This window comes from Carassius gibelio, chromosome B1 (assembly GCF_023724105.1).
Source record: "Carassius gibelio isolate Cgi1373 ecotype wild population from Czech Republic chromosome B1, carGib1.2-hapl.c, whole genome shotgun sequence".
In the NCBI taxonomy this organism is placed as follows: Eukaryota; Metazoa; Chordata; class Actinopteri; order Cypriniformes; family Cyprinidae; genus Carassius; species Carassius gibelio.
Genome location: NC_068396.1, coordinates 35,979,445 through 36,004,932, shown reverse-complemented (window position 1 = coordinate 36,004,932; position 25,488 = coordinate 35,979,445). Strand labels below are relative to the sequence as shown.

General features: G+C 36.1%; 2 protein-coding genes across 2 annotated transcripts in view; both read right to left on the bottom strand.

Annotated features, from left to right (window-relative positions):
- Positions 1-240: 240 nt before the first annotated feature.
- Positions 241-10,620, bottom strand: LOC127949419 (adhesion G protein-coupled receptor E3-like). The gene is made up of 19 exons (XM_052546661.1): positions 10,560-10,620; positions 10,390-10,428; positions 9,933-9,974; positions 6,980-7,357; positions 6,839-6,895; positions 5,618-6,001; positions 5,515-5,541; positions 5,216-5,247; positions 4,926-5,003; positions 4,599-4,788; positions 4,146-4,265; positions 3,833-4,014; positions 3,592-3,753; positions 3,311-3,517; positions 3,001-3,233; positions 2,857-2,923; positions 2,684-2,775; positions 2,437-2,599; positions 241-506 (listed from the first exon to the last, which is right to left on the bottom strand). The coding sequence occupies exons 1-19, from the start codon at positions 10,579-10,581 to the stop codon at positions 447-449; spliced, it is 2,535 nt and encodes an 844-aa protein (XP_052402621.1). The 5' UTR covers positions 10,582-10,620; the 3' UTR covers positions 241-446.
- Positions 10,621-16,008: 5,388 nt separating this feature from the next.
- The window catches only part of LOC127948418 (adhesion G protein-coupled receptor E3-like), a 52,482-nt gene continuing 43,002 nt past the window's right edge, over positions 16,009-25,488 (bottom strand). The window contains exons 19-30 of the mRNA XM_052544852.1: positions 22,466-22,497; positions 22,160-22,228; positions 21,880-22,060; positions 21,619-21,738; positions 21,314-21,495; positions 21,040-21,201; positions 20,751-20,957; positions 20,441-20,673; positions 20,290-20,356; positions 18,146-18,237; positions 17,901-18,063; positions 16,009-16,886 (exon numbers count right to left, since the gene is read on the bottom strand). Coding sequence (XP_052400812.1) covers positions 16,806-16,886; positions 17,901-18,063; positions 18,146-18,237; positions 20,290-20,356; positions 20,441-20,673; positions 20,751-20,957; positions 21,040-21,201; positions 21,314-21,495; positions 21,619-21,738; positions 21,880-22,060; positions 22,160-22,228; positions 22,466-22,497 — 1,589 coding nt within the window. The 3' untranslated portion in view covers positions 16,009-16,805. The remainder of the gene's footprint in view (positions 16,887-17,900; positions 18,064-18,145; positions 18,238-20,289; positions 20,357-20,440; positions 20,674-20,750; positions 20,958-21,039; positions 21,202-21,313; positions 21,496-21,618; positions 21,739-21,879; positions 22,061-22,159; positions 22,229-22,465; positions 22,498-25,488) is intronic.

Below are 25,488 nucleotides of genomic sequence, written 5' to 3'. Positions count from 1 at the left end.
TCTATTAACTATTTCTATTCTATTAACTCTTCTCATTTTCTCTTTTAAATCTTTTGCATAAAGGCAGTAGCTGAACTTGGTTTCGTGTGATACTGTGGTGCAAGATTTTTTTTTTTAAATAAAGGGTATAAATTGATTGCTTAACAGAAAATAAGAAAAACGGTTACACTTACAATTTTTTTTTTTTTCAATAATAAAAACATCACATTCTTTAACTTGCTATAATATTATTCAGGGCTCTAAAACAATAATAACAGACCTTTCACCAAAACATTAAGTATGGATCATTTTATAGGTTAATATCAGAGAATTGACACTTGTAAAATGAAAAAGAAAAAAAAAAGTAGTGAAATTTATATTTGAGACTAAAATAACATCTGAATAATGATGAATCACTTTTATAATAATGGCACTTCACTCATTTCCTGAACACAATGCTGTAGTTCTCAGTGTTTTTTGTGTCCACAGAAAAGCCGTCTGAAGAACTTCCTGTACTGCTGTCTGACCTGGACAAAAATGAGACGTGATTCAATTTTAACATTGGTTAAAAATCAGAACATATCCAGGTTCACAACAACAACATCAAAAAAGGTGCTGTATTAAACTTAAAAGGTGCTCTAAGCAAGTTGAGTGTTTTTAGTGTCAGACCGAGTCCCAAAACACACATGCAGCCAATCAGCAGTAAGGGGCGTGTCTTGTAGGAGCGCTCAATTTGAGTGAACAGCAAGGATATAGGGCTTGGGCGCCGCGTTGCATTCTGGGACGTGGCGGCCATGTTGATGGCCTGGCGAATAAACATACAGCAAGTCGAATGAGAAGAAGAGTTGGGAGAAAGAAAAAATATGTTAAAATCGCGAAAATGTTGTGGGATTTATAGGGATATGCTAGGGGTATCCCTGTAGAAGGATGTTAGGGACCGGTATGTGGACAAAATCAGCACGGTTAACGGTTTGGATCCATATGGAGCACCGACGACGACTTGCTGCCGCACTTTTGCATTACAGATATCTTCGGCCCTCTTGTTTGTTTTGGGAGCGCCTACACTTCAGAAGCTACAGCTCATTGGAGTCTCATGTGCGGTTAAAAAATGGATGGGTTCAGGAGCTGCAGATCATAAAGCAGACAAACAGCATACAGTAATACAGTATTCTGGACAAAGGTAAGCTGCGCTCCACGTAACGTTGATTCGTTAGTTCTAACAACCATTCACACATGTACTTTTAACTATGTGTTTCAAAAGTGTAGTTAGTAGCTGTCAACCCTCCCGCTTTTTTTTTTCCAGAGTCCTCTCGTATTTGAGCTCTTTTCCCACTCTCTTCCCGTTTTAGTATTTTCCTGTAAAATATCCCGTTAGCCCTTCAATCGGACCTGTCAGTCTCTGTACTGTTGTCCTGTTGCTATTCCTTGCCCTCCCAGCAAAACAGATTTTTTCAAAGCATCGGATCGTTTTGCTTACTTGAAAGCAACCTTAGCATGATGTTGGGTTTTTTAAGATAGCGTGGTTGTTGTGAGGTTACGATTTCTCGTCAATCTGTAAGCAAAATCACGTTAGACCTAGCGTTTATTTAATGCAGCAGTTTTGTAGTATGAATTTTTGCTGTCAGCAGAAGTATAGCAACAGAAAGATGAATATTGAAATGTTCCCGTATTTTGGATGAGTAACACGAGAAATTTCCTTTATTTTCAATGTTCAATGTTGACTTAAGCTATATAAATTAATATTCAGATGTTATGGTCTCCGTGGTCACGCCTCCAAGCAGGAAAGCTGTGGAAAATTAATGCATTGTCATTTTTTCCCCCATGGCGATTATGTGTTGCGCTATTACTCCCAATATCGTTGGAACAAGACGTTAAAAAGAAGGGTTTACAATTAGGCAAGAGGTAGGATCTGTGTAAATGTTGGAGCAGCTTTCCAGCGGTGGAGAGAACTCAAGGAGCAGGACGGGTTCGATTCGGACGCAGAGGTTGTGTTGTTTCTTTTTGATAGGTGAGTAACAGATTTTGTTGAGTTTGTTTGGATAAGCTTTTGTGTCATCTTCCCTTCAGTGTATGTCATGCCAGGATTGTGTACGTGCGTGTGGGGCGGGGACATCAAAATATGTGCGAGGTCCTGCTGGGGTACGTGCGTGTTTGTTTTGGTGCTTACAAAAAAAAAAAAAAACTTGGAAAAAATTGCTTAGTGCACCTTTAACTTTTGGGAATGTTGTCATTTTGAAAATGAATAATTAATCACTGCTCTTGTGATATACTAAAACATTTTTTTTTTTTTTTTTTTGCCAAAAGGGAAAATAAAATGCTCAGTCATTTTTCTGTAAAATAATATTGAAATAAATGTTGCACCTGTTTGTGATATATTTACCCAACTGGTTAATTTCAGAAGTTGAAAAAGACTGAGTGGGGAAAGCTGATTGTTTGGTGGAGTATGTGATGTCTGACCTCATTATTGAGGACACAGTAGATCAGGAAGATGAAGGTTCCCTGCTGGGAGTTCAAGATCACGAAGATGACCTCCAACACTTTACTGTTATTAGTGAAGACACCCAGAATCCAGGGGCAACCAAGAACCACACACTGACCCAGAGTTTTACATGCCATTGTCCTGGGAGAAAGGAGCAGAGATAATGTATCTTTATTGGCTATAATAAAAATACTATTATTATTTTACATTATTATTATTTTTTACTTGTTTTTTTTCAACTGCGAAACATCAGCGTTCAGTTTTGTGAGAGATAAGTTCAGACAGATGATGATGCAGATAAAGAGTATCACGTTTAACTGCGAAGTAGAAAAACAATAATTAATCACCATGTTATCCTTGTAATACAAATCAAAGTCATGAAAATGGAACATGCTTACTGCAAGTATGATGCAAACAGGTCCCAGAAAACTCCAGATGAAGCCTTTGTCTGTTTTAATCCAGCAGCTGTTTGGAAGAAGATACAGTTTGGAGTTCATGAAGGAATGATACAGTTTGAGGGGGAAAAAACTCTCTGAACTCACTGTTCGCTGCCGTAGCCTTCAGGAACCAGACCGACAGACACACACACCACAACCAGAGGAACCACATATCCAATCACACACAGGAATCCACTGCTAAGCACCTCCCTCTTCTTGGAGCTGATCTGTGATAGGTTCTTCACACAGATGAAGAGCAGCACAGCTTCAATGAACATCCACACAAAGCCAGAGAGAAAGAGGAAGTGCAGAAGGCCTGAGATCACAGCACACAGCACCTGGAGATCATGAGAGAGGGTTATGATGATTCTCAGTGAGGCTGTGTTGAGCTGTAGGGCTCCTTCATCATTCTCACCTGCTGCGGCCGTATGCGATTCAGGAACTGCTGTGTGAGCAGGAGCAGAAGGTGAGCCAGCAGAAGACTGATGCAGATGTTGATTCGAGCCACGTTATTCACTCCAGGGCTCCACTGACAAAGGGCAAAGGTCAACAGGGCTAAAGTGAAGAACACCAGCCCCACGATCACACACACCAAATTCAACAGATCCAGCTGAGAGTCATTCTGAGAAAACATGTCAGAGAACATGAGTGCCAAATCTGTGCTGTTCTTCAGAGTTCACTAGAAATGTTCAGTACCTCTGGTTGGTGGCTGGTTTGCATGATGAGAGCCAATGTGGACAGATGATCACAGGAACACACAGTGTAGCTGCTGTTGGTCTCTAAAACAGAACATCCATCTACAATCCACTCGCTGATATTCCAGTACACACAGGACAGAGAACCATTGGGATCAAACTCCTGAAAAGATGAAGAAAATATCAGAACACTGAATATTAGATGTTTCCAGATGTTGGACAAACACATTTCACTGTCTCACTCTGATGTGTCTGAAGGTGAAGTTGACTGGTTTGGTGAGTTTAGTGTTGGTGGTTTTGGGAAGAATAACTGAGATCACAGTGGACATCATGGTTTTAATCGTGTCATTTGAAGTATTGAAGAAATCTGGCTTCAGTAGATTCTCCATCGTGACGTAGCTCATGAAACCCACGGCAGCTGATCCTGAGTTACAGAAACAGGACTGTGATGTGTAATGTGAAATACAACAATGGAAAACTCTACATTATTTAGTTGTACATATGTCTTGTTCTTAAATTTTTCATCTTTTATGTTGTCTATAACATTTCACATACTTGTTAAATTGTTGTTCTTGGCGATTCCAATGAGATCGATGTCCACAGAGGAATTTGTTGTTTCAAGTCGAGGGATTTTCTTTAAGGTGACATGTGGTCCAACCATGAAGACTTCTACCTCTGGTTTAAAAAACAAGGAAAACATTTCAGAAACATTTCATATACTCTGGGTCATATTTCCTTTGAACATGTTTTTAAGCATGAATATGTCACTTGACCTGCCTATGTTGGTATCTTTCTAATGGGACAGAGCACAATACAGGAATATTTTTTTTTCCTGCACTTTCATTAAATTAGTTAATAATGATACACAATTAAATAGTTTCTGTGCTGCATTCAGCATTGTTACTTTCCGCCACTTGTGATCCACCACTGCTTTATAGACATTAAAAAGTCTTGGACATCATATGTAATCTCAGTTTTATCATTAATAATAACTGTTTCTCCACTTACCTAGAGCAGCGAGAGTAAAACTGACACTGTCATTTGTGTCTGTCGGCTTCACTAATGTAGAGATGAGTTTCTCACTGGTTTGTAACACACGGTTTCCATAGGAGGCTAGTTCAGCTGGGCTTGCTGAAGATAATGACTCTAAAATCTTCTCTGAAGTGTTGAAGACCATATTCAAAATGTCCATCACAGTCTAATTTATTGAACAGAAAAATACAGTTACCTTACACGTAAATGTAAAGAAAGCAAACAAGACTGCACTGCTATGTCGATCATCTATTTTCTTTCGAGATTTAAATTTAATTTATCATTTTTCTCTTGAAGACTTACATTCACAGGAAGCTCTTGAACTGTGATGTTCTCGATCTGCTCAAAGAGATTTTGAAGACATTCTAGAGTAGTCTGTTCCTGAAATCATGATTGTGAAAGCAGAATTTGATGATTTTGATCAGGTTTATGTATTAATGGCAAACGAAAATTAGTTTAAGCACGAATAAAGAATAAATAGAAAGTCAAATTAATATAAAGAATATCCACAATGCACATCTTAGTTCACTGCTCTCTGCACTATAATTGATAGAAGCTCTAAACTCAACCTCAGTTTCAGAAACTCAACTTACAGTGCATCCTTCCTGCAGCGTTATATTTATACCTGCAATGAAAGAAATCAGCATGAAGACAATAACACATTAAACCTAGCAAAAAAAAAAAAAAAAAAAAAAAAAAATATATATATATATATATATATATATATATATATATATATATATATATATATATAATAAATGTAAAATATTATATAAAAAAATATGTTCATCTTTTATAATATAACTATACATTTTAATTTCTGTTAAATTCTACAGATCTACAACCATTCAGTCGAAACACAATCAACAGAGGAAACATCAGGCTACATTACCAGTCTCTGGAGCGACTGTTGTGTGAGCTAGAAAAAAAGAGTTATGAATATTAATGAATCACCAATCACACAAATAATACAGGGCTCCTGCATATATAATTACCTGCACAGTATGCTGAATCACAGAGAGTTGGACTAACCAGCTCATAGACAAAATAGTTGCCAGGACAGGCTTTGACTTTAATGGGGTTAGAGCTGAAATGGCAGCAGGTATTGTTATAGTGACCACAGACACCTCGAGTGACGACTCCATCTTGAACTGTTGGGTGTCCATCACGAATCCACAGTGGGATATGAGTGCCACAGCTGTACAGAGCGACACATGTGTCTGGGATCTGAGCGCTCAGACCGTTGATGACGAAACGATACCAGCCGCTCCAGGAGACTGAGGTGTCACACTTGTAGGAGTTTGATAGCTGACTGCCGTTGGCTCTCCATGGATCGTCCAGCACAGTGTAGTTGTAGCAGGGGTCAACAGTGGGATAAGCTGTTATGAAAACATTAAACAAATGTGTTGCTTAAAAAAACAAAAAAAAAATAATTATAGCTGTTTCCCCAAAACCTCAGTGGACAAAGCTGTTGCGATTAAGAACACTACATTATTAAGTATTATATGGTTACATGGTGTTACACATTTTTAGCAGGGGCTTGTGTCCATTATTGACATAACTATCCATTACTAAACTATCCACAGTGTTGCCAAGTCCGCGGTTTCCCTGTGAAATTGGGCTACATTATCCCTGTTGTCGCAGGTTGAAGCCACCCCAATAATGTGAATTTTAGAGGGTGACCCCCTCTCCCCCCTCCCCCCTCGAAATGCAGTTAGTTTGGGTTAATTTTGAGTAGCAACTGGGAAGATGTTTTGTTGTGAACACCTGGCAGTCCTTTCCGTCAAGCAGGTAATGTTCTTATTTCTATTTCGGACTCGCCGAAAAAACATTGACATCATATAGTAAAGAGAAAATAATCACTTTATGTTTAAGTGAATAAAACAGCTGATAGCTTTACTTACTGGAGTTGCATAACTATTGATGTCTCTCTTACAGGATTTAACCCTAATTAACCCCAGGATTTAAATCTCTCTGGGTTTGAGACTTTAGTCTTTGCAACTTTAGGGATCTTATCTATGCACAAAGAGCTTGTAACACTCCAAAGAGAAAAAAAAATGAAAACAGAGACCGTTCGTATTGTAAACTTATCCACATTTCTAACATTTTCACCAACTGACACAACCACGCTCACTCACACATCTATTCAGTAGTCCAGATCTGCACATTCATCAGGCCAAAAAATAAGCCAATAGAGTCACATTGTGTTACATTACCAGTTGAGATGGTTTCTGGTGGGATGGTTGTAGAGCTGCTGTTAAAGCTGCTAACATCTGAAATTTTGGTTGAATGGTGATTAATGAATAGAGACACAAATATCATGAATTTGTAGAAAGAACTCATGTTAATTTAATTACCTGCACAGTATGCAAGATTGCATCCACCTGGACTAACCAGCTCATAGACATAATAGTTGCCTGGACAGGCTTTGACTTTAATGGGGTAAGACCCGTAATAGCAGCAGTAATTGTTCCAGTGACAGCAGACATCTCGAGTGACGACTCCATCTTGAACTGTTGGGTGTCCACCACGAATCCACAGTGGGGCAGCAGTGCCACAGCTGTACTCAGCAACACATGTGTCTGGGATGTGAGCGCTAAGACCGTTGATGAAGAGACGATACCAGCCGCTCCAGGAGACTGACTGGTCACACATGTCTGAATCATTTGTATTATTGGTGGATCTCCATGGATCGTCCAGCACAGTGTAGTTGTAGCAGGGGTCAGACAGAGTAGCTGTTAAGAAAATATTTAAAAGACACGGTCACGTTTCTGAAAATTTTGTTGCTATAAAATATTTTCCGAAATGCAGCTTTAGAATGAACATAATTAACAAATTATTACAGTATGGGAAACAGAACTGCCAACCTTGAGTTGAACCGTAGAGCTAAAAAGGCTTGTTAAGTTTTACTGGTTTTTATTGTTTTTATTCTTATTGGTGGATGGTAAATTATTAATAGCTTAGTTTAGTCCCGCCCCCCATAGTTTGATGCAATGATCCATTGATCCAACATATCAATTGCGAATAATATTTCATATTTTACTGTATTTTATTTTACTTTAGTCAAGTCAAGTCACCTTTATTTATATAGCGCTTTAAACAAAATACATTGCGTCAAAGCACTGAACAACATTCATTAGGAAAACAGTGTGTCATTAATACAGAATGATAGTTAAAGGCAGTTCATCATTGAATTCAGTTATGTCATCTCTGTTCAGTTAAATAGTGTCTGTGCATTTATTTGCAATCAAGTCAATGATATCGCTGTAGATGAAGTGACCCCAACTAAGCAAGCCAGAGGCGACAGCGGCAAGGAACCGAAACTCCATCGGTGACAGAATGGAGAAAAAAACCTTGGGAGAAACCAGGCTCAGTTGGGGGGCCAGTTCTCCTCTGACCAGACGAAACCAGCAGTTCAATTCCAGGCTGCAGCAAAGTCAGATTGTCCAGAAGAATCATCTGTTTCCTGTGGTCTTGTCCTGGTGCTCCTCTGAGACAAGGTCTTTACAGAGGATCTGTATCTGGGGCTCTAGTTGTCCTGGTGCTCCTCTGAGACAAGGTCTTTACAGGGGATCTGTATCTGGGGCTCTAGTTGTCCTGGTCTCCGCTGTCTTTCAGGGCAGTAGAGGTCCTTTCTAGGTGCTGATCCACCATCTGGTCTGGATACGTACTGGATCCGGGTGACTGCAGTGACGTTCTGATCTGGATACAGACTGGATCTGGTGGCCACGGTGACCTCGGAACAAGAGAGAAACAGACAAATATTAGCGTAGATGCCATTCTTCTAATGATGTAGCAAGTACATCGGGTGTTATGGGAAGTGTTTCCGGTTCCGGTTTACCTAATTAATGCAGCCTAAAAATCCTTTAACGGATTTGGATATTGAAGCACATTTGTTATGTGTAAGCCAGGTTAAAGAGATGGGTCTTTAATCTAGATTTAAACTGCAAGAGTGTGTCTGCCTCCCGAACAATGTTAGGTAGGTTATTCCAGAGTTTAGGCGCCAAATAGGAAACATTAATGTAAACATTGTACAAATGTCAGTGAGCCATATGTGTGGATAGATAAGATTATGTGTAATTGAGAAGGAGTTATAAGATGACGATTGTGTACATTACTAATCTATTATGTATACGTAGTCATGTTTCCTCATGTGTTTGTTTATTTTATATAGGTGTTGTTTGACATTCATTGCTGTGATTTTTTAATTGTATTTCTGTTTTTAATATAGAAAACCAAACCCATAAACCCATACACAATCATAGCTGCATTGTGCACGTCAGCTGGCTTTATTAATAACAGTGATTGGACTCATGGACTTCTGTGCATTCTTACCAATGCCCGGTGATGTTCCCAACTAAACCGAACTAGTCTAAGAAACAAACTTAACTTTCAGGTTGTGTTCGGGTCATTTTGACCCAGAGATAATTTTCTTCCTCTTGAAATTTTGACTTCATCCTTTGATGCTGAAGTTATGCAAACAAAAAGTTATGTAATACCTTCTAATGAACAACATGGGTCTAAAATTACCCACATGTTATTTCATGCATGTCACGCCATTAAAAAAAAAAAAAAAAACATCTTTTGAAATCAGTTTATTTCAGCATTTAATATTCCCTTATCTAGGAATTAAATTATGCAAGAATATTCTAAATATATTGTTTTCAATGAACATCAATAATTATTTGAATTTTAACTTTTTTATTTTGCGTCACTATGTCAAGTTTATACACACGGGTAAAATAAATTACCTCAACGCAAATGTGATAAAAAACAAAAAACAAAAGACAACATGTTTTTAAAATAATCATTTTAGCAGTTATTAAGATTGACACATTCAGTCGACAAGCTCTTTGACCAGCTCTGATGAATAGCTGTCATGCATTGGTCACACCACCCGTGTAATCAGGGTGTTGTACAGTAAAGTTGGTGTAGGCCGGGGTGACCAACGTCGATCCTGTAGAGCCAGAGTTTTGCTCCAAACTTTGATAAAAACTCACCCGCTAGTAGCTTTGTAGTGACTTTTAGACCTTGATTAGCTTGTTCGTGTGTGTTTGATTAGGGTTGGAAATAAACTCTGAGTTTGGCTCTCCAGGAATGATGTTGGCTGCCCCTGGAATAAGTTAAATGAGGAATTTCTGGAATACTCAATGATGAAATTAATTTCTTGCAAAGGTGTATAAAATAAAAAGGCAGTCGGGTCACTTTAGACCCATAGTGTGCTATCGCATTGGGCTAAGAAAACTGGTTGTTTGTACATCAGCTCAACACATCTCTGAAAATCAAAAACAACACAGCACTATACATTACCAACTGTGATTGTCTCTTGTTGTCTTATAGAGGTAAAGACATCTGAGATAAAGGAAGAAAAAAAGAAAGAATACTGGTTAATTAAAACATTGTAAATTGTGCAATGTTTAAAACAGAATATTCTGTCGGAAATATTAAACTCTGCTCTTCAGCACATTAAAGCCACAGTTTAAGCATCTGAATGAAGTGTGTCACACATTAAGGGATTCATTTAAAGCTGTTACTCCCCAGAAAATAATCAATTGCATTGTAGGATCATTAGATCTGTGCAGGTCCAAAATAAAGAAATAAATAAATGCTTATTTTCTATTTTGGATAGAACTTAAACAGTAAAATATTCAGACCAGAAACACCTTATCAAATTAGTCATTATATTTGTTAAACTAAAACATTGTGGGCCTGTTTTTGTTGCACTCACAAAAAATAAGCCACAACCAACAAAACTGATCAGACTTACACAGCATAACAAAGAAGATAGTCTGTGCTCTTGTAAAACCTGTTATAAAATACGAAGGGCAAAACAAAATTGGATTCAGTTGCAATGTTGAGATTGTGACATTAATAATATCAATGCAGTTTCTGTCATAATTTTTAGGGCAGAGAGAACCACTTCTTCAATATACTCACCTTTATGAAAAGAAGACGCCATTGTCAATTTTGGCTGTCCAGTGTGTTTTATCTCTTTATCTAAAATAAATAAATTAATAAATAAAAATCAGAGGACATTCCCTCTTTACAGATTAAAGAGGGGAAACAAATACATTTTAATTATCAAATAAAGCACTGTTTCTAGTTGAAAATAAGCATGCTATATAAATAAATATTATCCGTGAGAGCAGAGCCAAAGGCCAGTGGTGTTGGGACCACCCACGTCCTCTCCTTGCAAGCCGTCCTGGTGCAGCGCAGGGGAGAGATTTCACTCTATCGCTTTGTTTTAAACAACGGGGGTGTCCCGGGTAGGGTTGGGTATCGATTAGGTTTTAAAACGATACCGGTGCCTAAACGATGCCTGAACCGATGCTTCTATAAAAATAAATAAATAAATAAAATAAATCCTAAAAAGGATAACATTAAAGAACATAAAAAAATTTAAGAGGTCCATTTGGGGAGTTACGGAACAATCACATAATCTTATTAACTGTTTATCTCCTGAACTGCAACTTTTATTACCACACTATGCAGGGCCAATCCTGCCATGCAGTCAGTTTCACTGGTTAAGGTAAGGGTCAGGTGTGGGGTAGGTTTAGGGGGTTAGCATAGTGTAGGAAATCAACACTGGTTTGTAGTTTTACCGTTTATTGAAATTAATTTACTTGTTATTTACCTTATAGCAACTAATAAATTGAAAGCCACACAAATATTTTATTTCCGCATTGCAAAATAATTATAACCATTATTAAAACTAGCCGTTAACAGCTAGGCCTATTGATCTAAATGGTATGGGTTTGTAAAGAAGTGCCTGAAATTTTTTGTGACAGTTCACTCTCTCAATGAAGCAGATTCTTATAACAGAATTAGACACTATTTAAAACAAAACAAAACTGTCAACTTTGATATTAAGAACTTTATATTACCTTAGATATAAAGAATAAAACTCTAACACATTCATCCATTAAGTACACATGATGCAGTATAATTGTTTTGAAAATGATGATGATAGTTCATCATCATAATGAATACCAGAGATTAGGCTAGAAGATGTAAATGAGGATTTCCTCACAAACAGATAATAAAGATGAAAACTAAAAGCAATTTTAAATTTAAATTTAAATTTAAAAATATAAGTATTTCAAGAGTGTCTTACCTGGTGTACGTTTTTCTTGATTTGATATTCACCCGACAATGTTGAAAATGTTTGCTTCAGAAATTTATATGGCCTTTTTATGAATCTATTTGACTCTTTTATGAAACTTTTATGAATCACATTTTGTAGCCTCCTCCTGCTCAAATTAAAATTTGTATTCAAATGTATGCACAAAGTCAGAACACACACCAAGATGATTTTATATGAAACCAACAGGAATACAAAGACCAGTTTGGCTCATTTCCTTTACAACAGCTCCACATCCATCTTCAATGACTTCAGCTAGAAAAGTGATCAAAAACTGGTCTTCATAAAAACACTGAACCAATTTATTTATTTATTGTGAAAACACCAGGAGAGATATCAAGATACCAAGAGTCCAAGTCTTTGCAGATGATCACATTATATGTGAATAATCTTAATTATCACTGATTTGATTTGAATGTGAATTTCACTCTGTTTATAATCCAAAGTGATCATAAGAAGACTTGATAAACCACTGTAGTTGTACATTTTACTTTGACACTATACATTTTTGTGATTTTTAATGCATTAAACCTTTGGACCCAGATCTTCACCTTTTACTGGAGAAAAACCTTATCATTTTATTTCCATTCTGCTCAGACTAGATAAACACAGATATGCCCACTACTTTACATCTTGCATCAAAGATGCAAATCCACCCAGGAATAGAAGAATGTTTGACGTCATTTGATCAAACATTAACTGTTTATGATTTACCAATAGTTTCTCAATAATTGCAAAGAATCAGACAGTACTGTGTACAGTTTTTTGGTAAGTAATATAAATGTTTTATCAAATTTAATACGAGAAAATTATTGGCCATCTAATCTTTTACATTTTAAAAAGTTAACATCACTGAATACTAGGTGTGTAATGGTACACGTAGTACCAAATATTTTTGGTTCGGGTCTTTTGATGTACCGAACAAATAGATCATTTTTCCACTGGGAAATTCAAACAATAAATGGCATTTTGACAGTCTCTATTGTGGCATGACAGATCACTGTATCTGTCGCTGCTTCTGGGATGGTACAGAAACATGCTGGTATAAACACAAGCATCCACCAGAGTGGTCCCGATTTCCTCCGGTTCCCGAGTCTGATCGAACGGGCCACAGACTTGTGCAGTGTAATGGGATCATTTCAAATGGCAGAGTGGAACACGAGTGAACATTATCTTTCCTTCCTCTGTACTAATACTTTTAATGTGAATAAACATAAATTAACATCTCATGCCTCACACTGTTAAACCTTCCCAGACATTTTTACAGTAATATATTAGCAACACTGTTGCCGTCTGGTTACTGTAGGTCAAACATCTACACTAAAACCTTGCCCTGTAAATTAAGAGTAAAATACTGGCAACACTGTTGCTAGCAAGTCACTGTTAATTGTGCAGTTATTTTCTGCAGTCTACTTTACAGTATTCTACTGTAAAAAATACCATGGGCTAAATTAAAACTAATTTCATTTTTTAGGAACTGACTTCCTTAAATTAGCAAACTACTATTAAGTTTATAAACTAATATTTTATCATGAACATTAATACATTGAACATATTTCACTTAAGTCAACTTAGAAATAATAAATCTTAAAGCAGAAATAACTGAATGAAACACGATCATTCAAATATCAAAATTGTATTTCTTGAAGACAACAGAAAGATACTTAATTTCAGCATTTACTCTCATTTTATTGAGTTCAAATCGCTGTTAGGTTTCAAAACTAATTTACAGTTTATTAGTTTGTGGTTGCATCTTCTGATCGTGCGTTTAACCTTTTCAATGCCGCAGAAAAACCCTGTAGTGTCCACATAGAAAGACAAAAAAGTTTAAAATCTAAGTAATGCATATATATATATTTTTTTTTAACTCAAGTTCTATTTGTCACACAAAGACACCAAGAACCAGCATATGAATCTCAAAAATGGTGATCTTTAGTTGGACTCTTGACCCGTGACTTTTTAACATTAGCTTTTGTTTGGTTGCTGTAACTGAGATATTACACCTAGAGAAGCCAAGAGACAAGTTGATTGAGTGGTGTTGGTTATGTTTTTACATAATCATTATTTAAGTCACTGAACTCATTTAGAGCCTTATCTCACACATTATTTTATGTATAACCTAAAGGATTTTCATATTATATACATATATTTTTAATTGTTCAGATAAAAAAAAGTGGAGACAGAAGAGGAGAAGGCACATGGTGACATCAAGAACCAGCTTATGAATCTCAGTAACAATGACTAACAGCTTATTCAGATAAATATGTATATTTTTTTCTTTGACCAGAGTAGCTTTTTAAAAATGTCTGATTACACTAAAAATTCCAGATTTATATTGTGCAATCACAGAATGGCTATAATGGATAAGATAACTATAATGTTAAAAAGTCAAGGGCCCAGAGCCCAACTAAACATTGACCACTGTAATGGTAACCTAAAATTTCTTCCTTCAGTGATTCTGTTTGTTAATATCTGGGGCCTGTACCATCTCTCCAGTCCGGCTTTGTTGGTACCATGATGCTGTTCATCAACTTTCTTTGTCAATTCAGGCTTTGATCCTGAGTTTGTGGAGCGCATGCACATGAATGTGTGACATCACTGGCGAACAGCCAATCAAGAGGCTTGCAACACAAAGCATGTTTGATTTACTTCTCCCGAGAGACCCAGCGAGATTCAAAACTAAAGGTTAAAGGTTTTGCTAAAGGTTAAGAGATTGAAGAACATGACAAATTTAAATGTCATATGAAAAATGAAGGAGGACTAATAAAATAAATGATCTTGCTCTATCAGTGTAGTCACAAGTGAAACTCGTTAACTTAGTTTATACATTTGAAAATATATAGTGATAGAGACTTGAACATGTAAGTTCAGATTTTTAATTTTTAAAATAGTTCAATCTTTTGATACTACAGCTTATTTATATTACATGATCTGTATACATTAATATTTATTTAAAATAATTTATAATAACTGTTAAACTAAAATTGCTTGTGTGTAAGAGATAAATTATAATAATTAAATAAATCATAAAATGACTCAGTTATTATCATTAAAGCCAGACTTCTATATATATATATATATATATATATATATATATATATATATTTTTTTTTTTTTTTTTTTTTTTTTAGCATAAGTGACCTTTAATTTGGAGCAAGATAAACTGGAGTGACTTTGTGTCAGACCTGTGTCACTTCTCTCACATCTGATTGGTTCACCTTCAGTCTGAGATCTCTAACCCAGAACATAACCTGCCCCGGAGCAGGTTAGCCATGCAGCGTAAGATACCATGACAACAAACACCGATTAAAGCCGAGCTACTTTCATAGTACCTAAAATCCAGGGTTGGCGGAAACTAAGCTGAAACATAGCTGGCTAGCCACCTAATCCAGCTTCATGGTACAGGCCCCTGGTGTCTTCAATAAATTAACACAGAAACTAGTTGACAATACAGATGCCATCAGTTTTCTTATGAATTATTTGTCACTGAGTCTGTGTTGCTGATGCAAAGTAGGCCTTTCCTTACTAAACACCAAGTAACTAAACTAGGATACATTTATGAGACATCCACTTATGAGAATTACACTTACTATTCTAAAACCATGGTTGATTTTCATGAGGGCAATGTTGTCAAACACTTAATCAAGCTGCAATAGACATTGTAGCTCTGCCCCTTTTCAGCGGTGTACATTTTCTCCTGTCTTCCATTTGTATTTCCACAGCCCAAAAATAAGTTTGTACAAATTTCCCTGGTCTACTGACATTTGTTATGACATTCCCTTCAAATATTACAATGATAACTGTTGTTAACTCTACAATATGTAAATCAACTTTACCAGCCAATTACTCTTAAACAGTGATGCTATAGAGGCACTGCAACAACAACAAAAAGTAAAAAAAACAGAATTCTAAAGATAAAGGTTTAGAAAGAGCTCATGCAAATATAATTACCTGCAGATAATGCATGCTCAGTATGATGACATGACATGTGTTTGTTATTTAAAAGTACAGGTGCTGGTCATAGAATTAGAATATCATCAAAAAGTTGATTTATTTCACTAATTCCATTCAAAAAGTGAAACTTGTATATTATATTAATTCATTACACACAGACTGATATATTTCAAATGTTTATTTATTTTAATTTTGATGATTATAAATCCCAAATTCAGTATCTCAGAAAATTAGAATATTACTTAAGACCAATACAAAGAAAGGATTTTTAGAAATCTTGGATTTCTCGACTGAAAAGTATGAGCATGTACAGCGGTGGTCTAACATGGTGTAGAGGAGGCAAACTTTTCAACATTTAATTATATGGTACAAATGGACATTACTAGCACGCATGCAGTATCCTTCAGAAATTTAGACAATATTACTAGAATCACCAGAAACATGTTTTTTTGTTTATTTTTTTTTTTGCCCAAAGATTATATTCTAATCTGCAGATCTGCTCATTCACAGCACCACAGCAATAAATTACCAGCTTTGGTTGACTACAATGTTACGGTTATAAAGACCAAGATATCTGAAATAAATTATAATGAATACAAGATAATTAACATAATACAAAGTAATATGAAATAAACCTTAGTCAAGGTAGTGCCATATTTATTTTTTCATGAAAACAAGGTACAAGTACAGCATGTTTAATAAATTGTTCAGCTGGAAAACATATTTTCAAAGTCCCTTTTAATATACAAAAAGGCTTTTTACACAGTCCTGTATTTAAAGTCATATGAGCATTGGTATTTTATTTAAAGCATTTATTAAATAATTAATATTATGTTTATATAAAGTAAACAAAGCTTTTATGTTAAGAAAACGAAATTTATTTAGTAAGATTTTTCAAGGTGAAAAGGTTGCCCTCTTTTTTTGCCATTATTAGTCAGCTCTACTATAAGTACACTAGTAATATATTTATTTAATATAACATTAACAAAAAAGAAGTGAGACTAACATTCAAAAACATTAATTATGCTTTGTATTTTAAAAGAAACATACATCAACCTGTATATTATTGACACTTTAGCAGTACTTTTTTACTTCTTGAACATTATGCTGTAGTCCTGTTGTTTGATACTGCAGAGATATCTGAAGAACTTCCTGTACTGCTGCCTGACCTGGACAAGAATGAGACGAGAGGAGCTGAGTGACTTATAAAACTCATGAACAAAAATGAAGTTCCCTTTTGAAAAGCATTTTGGGAACTCTGTTTACTCCCAATACTGACGCCTGATTTGTTAATGGTTCATGTAGCTGCATGAACAAATAGAATTTCATTCTTTCAAAGTGGGTAGGATCAACTGCATATGCAAGTCAGTACTGAGTGCCATTTCATCAGAATCTTTTTCATTGAGCGTGAAGATCATCTCCTGGATCTTTACTGTCTACCTACCTTTTATAACCCAGAGGTCCCTGCCCTTCAGGCGTGGATTTTGTCCAGCTAGTCATCCTGTGTCCCTGCTAGTGGTCAAGGATATTTTTGTAGAGGGCCTGACTGATTCCAGGCCTGTTGTGCTCATACTTCCATTAGGACTCTCATATCAGGCTCCCTGGAGCTCGGCTCATGGAGCACTCTCTCATTCACCCATTCTTAAGCACAGTGCTATTGGAAATTGTTCCCCAAAATGTTGTTCACACAATGTGAGAGAGCATTCTGAGATGGAATGCTTTGGTTACAATGTAACCTTGGATTCCTGAGATAATATGAATGAGTACGGGAAAATTGTCTACAATACTATGAAGCTGCAAGCAAGTCAATGCAGTTGGTCATCAGTCGAAAGATTCTGAAATGACACGCAGTGCCAGCTTTATATATGCAGTTGGCCCCACCCATTTTACTGGGCAGAAATGCCATGTTTATGTGCAGCTACATGAACTTTAACAAATCAGGTTTCAGTTTTCAGAGGAAACAGAATTTCTCCCAAAGGATGTTTCATGCAATTTCATTCATTTGGTTACATTAGCAACTGGAACTTTTTTTTTTTTACATTAAAAAGGTAAACAGAAAGGTTTTTTTAACGACTAGATTTTAATTTTGAGAAGTAAATACTGCTGCTTTACTTTTCTTTCATTTACTGTCTGTGGTACAAATGAAATGATTTATTATTAAGTAGGATGGAAACATGTCTAACCTTATTATTGAGGACACAGTAGATCAGGAAGATGAAGGTTCCCTGCTGGGAGTTCAAGATTAGGAAGAGGATCTCCAACACCTTATTGCAATTAGTGAAGAAACCCAGAATCCAGGAGCAACCAAGAACCACAAACTGCCCCAGTGTTTTAAACACCATAACCCTGCAGAGAAACAGAGAAAGTTAATGTCCTCATTTTCTGTATGTTATTTTTATAGAGTTATTAAATCATAAATGTTTGTTACTTGGTTTGTTTCATCTGTGAGACTTCGGCATTGAGATTTTTTAGAGTTGAGTTTAAACTGATGATGATTTTGATGAAGAGAATCATGTTTGACTGCAGAGCAAAAAATATATATAAAAATAATAATATGTATAGGACATACAGTGTATATATATATATATATATATATATATATATATATATATACACATACATACATACATACATACATACGTACACACACACACACACACACACACAGAAAGACACAGACACACACACAGAGTACATTCAGAAATTACATAAATGTTGCTATGTTGCAGCCTGATATTACAATTGTTTCATTTGTTTTCTAATGAATCTACACTCCGTACAGCATAATGACAAAGATAAAACAGAATTTTAGGAATGTTTGTAAGTTTATTAAAGAGAGAAAACAATCAAATATCACATTTACATAAGTGTTCAGACCCTTTGCAACAACACTTGAAATTTAGCTCAGGTGCCTCCCATTTCTCTTGATGATTTGTTTAGATGTTTCTACACCTTGATTGGAGTCAACCTGTGGTAATTGAAATTGATTTTACATGATTTGTAAGGCACACACCTCTCTATAAAATGACTCACACCTGACAATGCATATCAGAGCGAGAATCAAGCCATGAGGTCAAAGGAACTGCCTGCAGAGCTCAGAGACAGGATCGTATCCAGCCATAGATCTGGGGAAGGTTACAAAATAATTTCTGTAGCACTGATGATTCAGAAACATTGCCAAGCTGCGAAACCTGTTACCTGTTTCTGATGCAAAAAAAGAAAAGAAAAGCTAGTTCATGCATTCATGACCTCTAGACTGGACTATTGTAATGCACTTCTAGGTGGTTGTCCTGCTTCATCAATAAACAAGCTACAGGTAGTCCAAATGTTATTTTGTGACTGCAGTCGTATCTGATCAAACGTGCATTCTTATTCTTTAGCTTGGGTTAAAATAATTAATTTTACTTTGTTGGAACAGCAGCTACACTAATGATGTCTCTATTTGTTTCTCTGTTTTATCGGATGGTCACTATAGTTGAGCTCCATGATCATATGTAGATGAGAGAAACCTACAGAAGAACAAACATCACTGCAACACTTCACCGATCTGGGCTTTATGACAGTGGCCAAACTCAATCCTCTACTCACTGAAGAGATATGAAAACAGACTTGGACTTCGTACAAAAAAAAAAAAAAAAAAAAAAAAAGAAAAAAAAAAAACCCAACAACATCTAAAGGACCCTCAGACTCTGAGAAGATAATCTGGTCTGATGAACCTCAATTCTAAGCATCATCTGAAAACAACTTGCGTCAATGACAATGACACCAACCTAAAGAACGAAGAGGTACTTGCACACTCTGGACTTATTTGCTTATCACCTGCAGAGTACCATCCCAAAAGTAAAGCATGCTGTTAACATCCTCATACTGTGGGGGAGTTTTTCAGTGGCAGGGACTGGGAGACTGGTCAGGGTTGAGGGAAAGCTGAATGAAGCAAAGTACAGAGATATCTTCATTGAACCTGTTCCACAATGTTCAGGACCTCAGACTGGGCTGAAGCCTCACCTTCCAACATGACAATGACCTTAAGCACACAGCCAATGGCAACACAGGAGAGGCTTAGGAACAACTCGGTGAATGTCTTGGAGTGGCCCATCCATAGCCCTGACTCGAACCCTATCGAACATCTCTGAAGATACCTAAAAAATGGCTGTCCATAAAGGTCCCCATCCAAGCTGACCAAGCTTGAGAAGATTTGCAAAAAAGAAATGGCAGAAAATCCCCCAATCCAGGTGTGTAAAGCTGGTTGTGTCATACCCAAGAAGACGCAAGGCTGTAATTGGTGCCAAAGGTGCTTCAACTAAGTACAGGGTATGAATACTTATGTAAATGTGACATTTCAGTTTTTTCTTTTTAAGAAATTAAAAGACATTTCTTAAATTCTTTCATTATGAGGTATGGAGTGCACAGTTAATGAGAAAAAAAATATTTAAACAAATGTAGAATCAGGCTGCAGCATAGCAAAATTGAAAAAAGTGAAGAGGGTCTGAATAATTTCTGAATGCACTCTTCACACACATATATAATTTTATTGTTTTATATCTAATACAAACTCATTAGCAATGCTTTTACCATTAGTATCATGCAAACAGGTCCCAGAAATCTTGAAATGAAGCCTTTATCTATTTTCATCCAGCACCTATTTGGGGGGAGATACATAAAATAATCAACAAACAAACATGGGTAAAGATGATGAGCAATGAGTCACTCAATTTAAACTCACTTTTCACTTCCATATCCATTTGGATCCACCACAACAGACACAGCCACCACAGCCAGAGCAACCAAATATCCAATCACACACAGGAATCCAGTGCTAAGAACCTTTCTATTAATGGAGCTGATCTGTGATAGGTTCTTCACACAGATGAAGAGCAGCACAGCTTCAATGAACATCCACACAAAGCCGGAGAGAAAGAGGAAGTGCAGAAGGCCTGAGATCACGGTACACAGCACCTGGAGATCAAGAGAAAGGGTTATGATGATTTTCAGTGAGGCTGTGTTGAGCTGTAGGGCTCCTTCATCATTCTCACCTTCTGACGCTGTATGAGATTCAAGAACTGCTGTGTGAGCAGGAACAGAAGATGAGCCAGCAGAAGACTGATGCAGATGTTGATTCGAGCCACGTTATTCACTCCAGGGCTCCACTGACAAAGGGCAAAGGTCAACAGGGCTAAAGTGAAGAACACCAGCCCCACGATCACACACACCAAATTCAACAGCTCCAGCAGTGGGTCACTCTGTGAAAACATGTCAGAGTTCATGAGTGCCAAATCTGTGCTGTTCTTCAGTGTTCACTAGTTCACTAGAAATGTTAAGTACCTCTGGTTGGCGGCTGGTTTGCATGATGATAGCGAATGTGGACAGATGATCACAGGAACACACAGTGTAGCTGCTGTTGGTCTCTAAAACAGAACATCCATCTACAATCCACTCGCTGATATTCCAGTAAACACAGGACAGAGAACCACTGGGATCAAATTCCTGCAAAATAAAGAAGGAACATAATATATCATAAAAGCTTATAAATATTGAATAAGTATTTTCAGATTTTTCATTATTTCTCAAGTTGGACAAACACATTTCAGTATCTCACTCTGATGTGTCTGAAGGTGAAGTTGACTGGTTTGGTGAGTTTAGTGTAGTTGGTTTTGGGAAGAGTAACTGAGATCACAGTGGACATCATGGTTTTAAACATGTCTTCTGGTGTGTTGAAGAAGTCTGGCTTCAGTAGATTCTCCATCGTGACATAGCTCATGAAAGCCACAGCAGCTGATCCTGAGTTACAGAAACACATAAATACCATTTCATATAAAAACTTAAATTCAACTAAACATTAAATAACCTCAAGTAAATGTGATTTAGTTGTATATATATATATGTATATATATATATACATACTTGTTTCAATGTTGTTCTTGGCAATCCCAATGAGATCGATGTCCACAGAAGAATTTGTTGTGTTAAGTCTAGGGATTTTCTCTAGGGTTACCTGTTGTCCAACCATGAAGATTTCTACCTCTGATTAAAAAGTACAGATGTGTGAATGAAAATGAATTAACAATAAGGTCATCTGAAAAAAAAATATTTAAAAGTGTTTCTAGACTTAATCACATTAAGTCAGTAATTTCACTGTTTATTCATATTTATCTTTTTACTTACCCAAAGTGTCAAGAGTAAAATTGACATAGTCACTTGTGTTTGTTGGTTTTACGAGCATGGACACAAGTTTCTCACTGGCTTTTAAAAAACGGTTTCCATCTGAAATCAGTTTGTCAGCTGATGATGACTCCGAAATCATGCCTGAAGTTTTGAGGACCACATTCAAAATGCTGGTCACATTCTATTTTAGTGATCATATAAACAGGATTATTTGTAAAGCTTTGCTGCATGATAATTTCTTTGAGTGACAAATAGTGATTATGTTGTCATATTTTCTTACTGTCAATGGAAGCACTTCTGCCGTCATGTTCTCTATATTGTCAAGAAGATCTTTACACCGCCCTGTGGTCTGAAATCACAAATTAGCTTTATAAATTAATTTGAAAGTGGACTATGGAGTATTTTGTGTTTTTGATAACGGTTTTAAAAATGAATTGTGTCTACAAAGTATATGCAAAGAACCAACAATAACAAAAATACAAAACAGTACACATTATACGGTTTTATTGTGCTGTTGTTTCAATTGATTAATATGAATCCAACCCTCCAATTACAATTTCAGAAATTAACACCCGAAACAACTTACCCTGCATTCTTCTAGCGGCATGTTGATCAGACCTGCAATGGCAATAGTCTTCATGAATTCATGATGACACTCAACTATATATTTCAATAGTTTTCTCATTTTAAATTTGGATAAGACAGAGATATTGCTTTTATGAGAAAAACAAAAACAGAAAGGAAGTCCTAAATAAAAACAAGATTATTTACATGTTTTTGCAAGCCCACTAAGGACTGGTGTTAGATGTTCCAAAATACTAAATATCAATTTTGGTGGTTTAAAATATGATGACTCAATAAAAACCATTTTGACCTTCAAAATAAACTCCAATGCTGTTCAACCCAAAACGGAACCACTAAATTTGCCAATTATTCATAAAACCATTTAAAAAGAAAGTAGAATCCTCTCCAAATACATATAAAGTAACCATTATTTAGAAATAGAAATAATAGAAAGAATACAGACAGACATATACAGAGCAATAGCATAGGATCTGTAGACTCGTTGATCTACAACAAATAGAGGACGAGAAACACTTTCTGCTGATTTGTCCTTAAAGGTGCTGTAGGGAACTTTTGTAAAAAAAAATATTTTTTACATATTTATTAAACCTGTCATTATGTCCTGAAAGTAGAATATGAGACAGATAATCTGTGAATAAATCAAGCTCCTCTGGCTCCTCCCAGTGCTGCTATTGCCATTTGCAGAAACTCCATCGCTCCCAGTAAAAAACAACCAATCAGAGCTGCGGTCCGTAACTTTGTTTGTGTTCAAAATGTAGAAAAATGTATATAATAAGCGAGTACACCATGAATCCATTTTCCAAACCGTGTTTTTAGCTTGTCCTGAAACACTAGGGTGCACCTATAATAAGTGTTTATATTCGGACTATTTTAGATTGCTTCGGGGATACCGCGGCGGAGTAACCCAGTACCTTTGTGATTCTTCAGACATAAACAGAGAGAAGTAGTTCCGGCTACGATGTTCTTCCGCAATACGCAAGCAGTTCTGTTTATTAACCGCTAGAGTGTCATAAGTTCCCTACCGCAGCTTTAATATCACAATGTGAGGGGAACATTTGTCCCCAGATTTAAAGCACTGATTCCATCATGTACTGAACTCAGTGATACTGAGAAAATGCCCTTCATTTTTGAAGAAGATGAAAACAAATTTGCGTTAGCCATTCACAATGTTAGGAGTTGAACAGGTTAACTCTAAAATGAATCACTTTATTTATTTAGACTCGTCTCATTTATCTGGTGTAATACAGTATTTTCTTACTTATTCTCGAGTAATGCTGGCTGGATAGTGTTGAATGCACTAGAAGTGGGTTTAATTTTCCTAAGGACTGGTACTACACATTTGACATTTTATGGATTTCTTCCATAATACGGGTACCCTTTCCAAGCGCAAGCACAAATTAAAATAATAAATCACCCAGTAGATTTGATCAGCACAGCTTTGAAGAACTCCAGCACTGATGCCATCAGGGCCAACAGATTTCTTCTTTTTAATTCTCCTTAACCTAATTCTTACTTGATCCATCAATACGGCAAACTTAAAACTGAAGGGGGGTCTAAATAGGAGTTCAGCCATATACCATCCAGAGGGGAAATTTTAAAACACTAGATCCTCCATTAAATCTATTCCAACATATATGTTAATTTCATCCATCCCCATTTGACCACCAGAGGCAGAATATCCCTGTACTCTATTTCCATTACAATACATCCTGTTTAATTCATTCCATGCCTTTCTCACATTATTTTGTTTTAATTTTTGTTCCATTTTTAACTTCAAATACTCCTTCCTCTCCTTAATTTGAACTTTTAATAACTTCTGTACTGTATTTTGCAGTATTAATATACTTAAACTATTTAAGTTCAATTTTTAAGTGGGTGTTTCTGTAGTAAGATCAATTTCTTTTTCATGAGATTATTTCCTCTTTTTGGCCTGGTCACATTTCTCCATGTCATAAACTCTAGGGGCAAGGCTTAGAAACCGGGGTGTTTTTAGGGGCATGATATTCAAATTATGTTAGTTTTAGCTGCCACATCAATCAATGCATGATTATTCGTATGATGGGATTGTTGGCATATGAGTGTTTCATGAATCACACGATTATAATGTCGTCGAAAACTTCATTTATTTCAGTAATTCAACTCAAATTGTGAAACTTGTGTATTAAATAAATTCAATGCACACAGACTGAAGTAGTTTAAGTCTTTGGTACATGGAACATTTAGCCCAATAGCTGCAGTGATCCATGTACAGGAGCATAGAATTGCCATGCGGATACGATGTGATTCACATATGCATAATCCTTTCTGATTTGGCTTATAATTGTTTAATTCTGTAATTGACATGATGCATGTTTACCTAATTTTTTGAGATAGGAATTTTGGGTTTTCATGAGCTGTATGCCAAAATCATCAGTATTAAAACAATAAAAGACCTGAAATATTTCAGTTGGTGTGCAATGGATCAAAAATATATGAAAGTTTAATTTTTATCATTACATTATGGAAAAAAATTAACTTCTATCACAGTATGCTAATTTTTTGAGAAGGACCTGTAAATTACAAGTGTTACCTCAAATGTATGGCCAGAATTAAAGCAAACTGAAGGCTCTTGGATGAATGGAGTAGTAGGCATATAATTGGAGACCTTTTGATTTCTGTCTGTCACTGATTTAAGTTGAATGGGACAAGACCAAATAAGCTACACTTTTGATCAAGAGGTCATTAGTCAACCTACACCCTCCGACTAAAATCGGACTGGGAAATTTGTGATCATGAGATCCACGCAACTCAAATGCGACATTGGGTAACATGGGACATTTGATTATTCAAATATCTAGATAAATACAAAAACAATATTTGTGATCAGTTCTTAGGAATACAGCCTATATTTAATGATCACTGAACATTTAAAATTAAACCGAGCTAATAAAATTTAAACTAAATACTGATAAATTAAGTAAAAGACCTACACGCATTGTTGGATTACGTTGTTGGGCCAGTGGGTCTTCTTTACTATAGGGGATC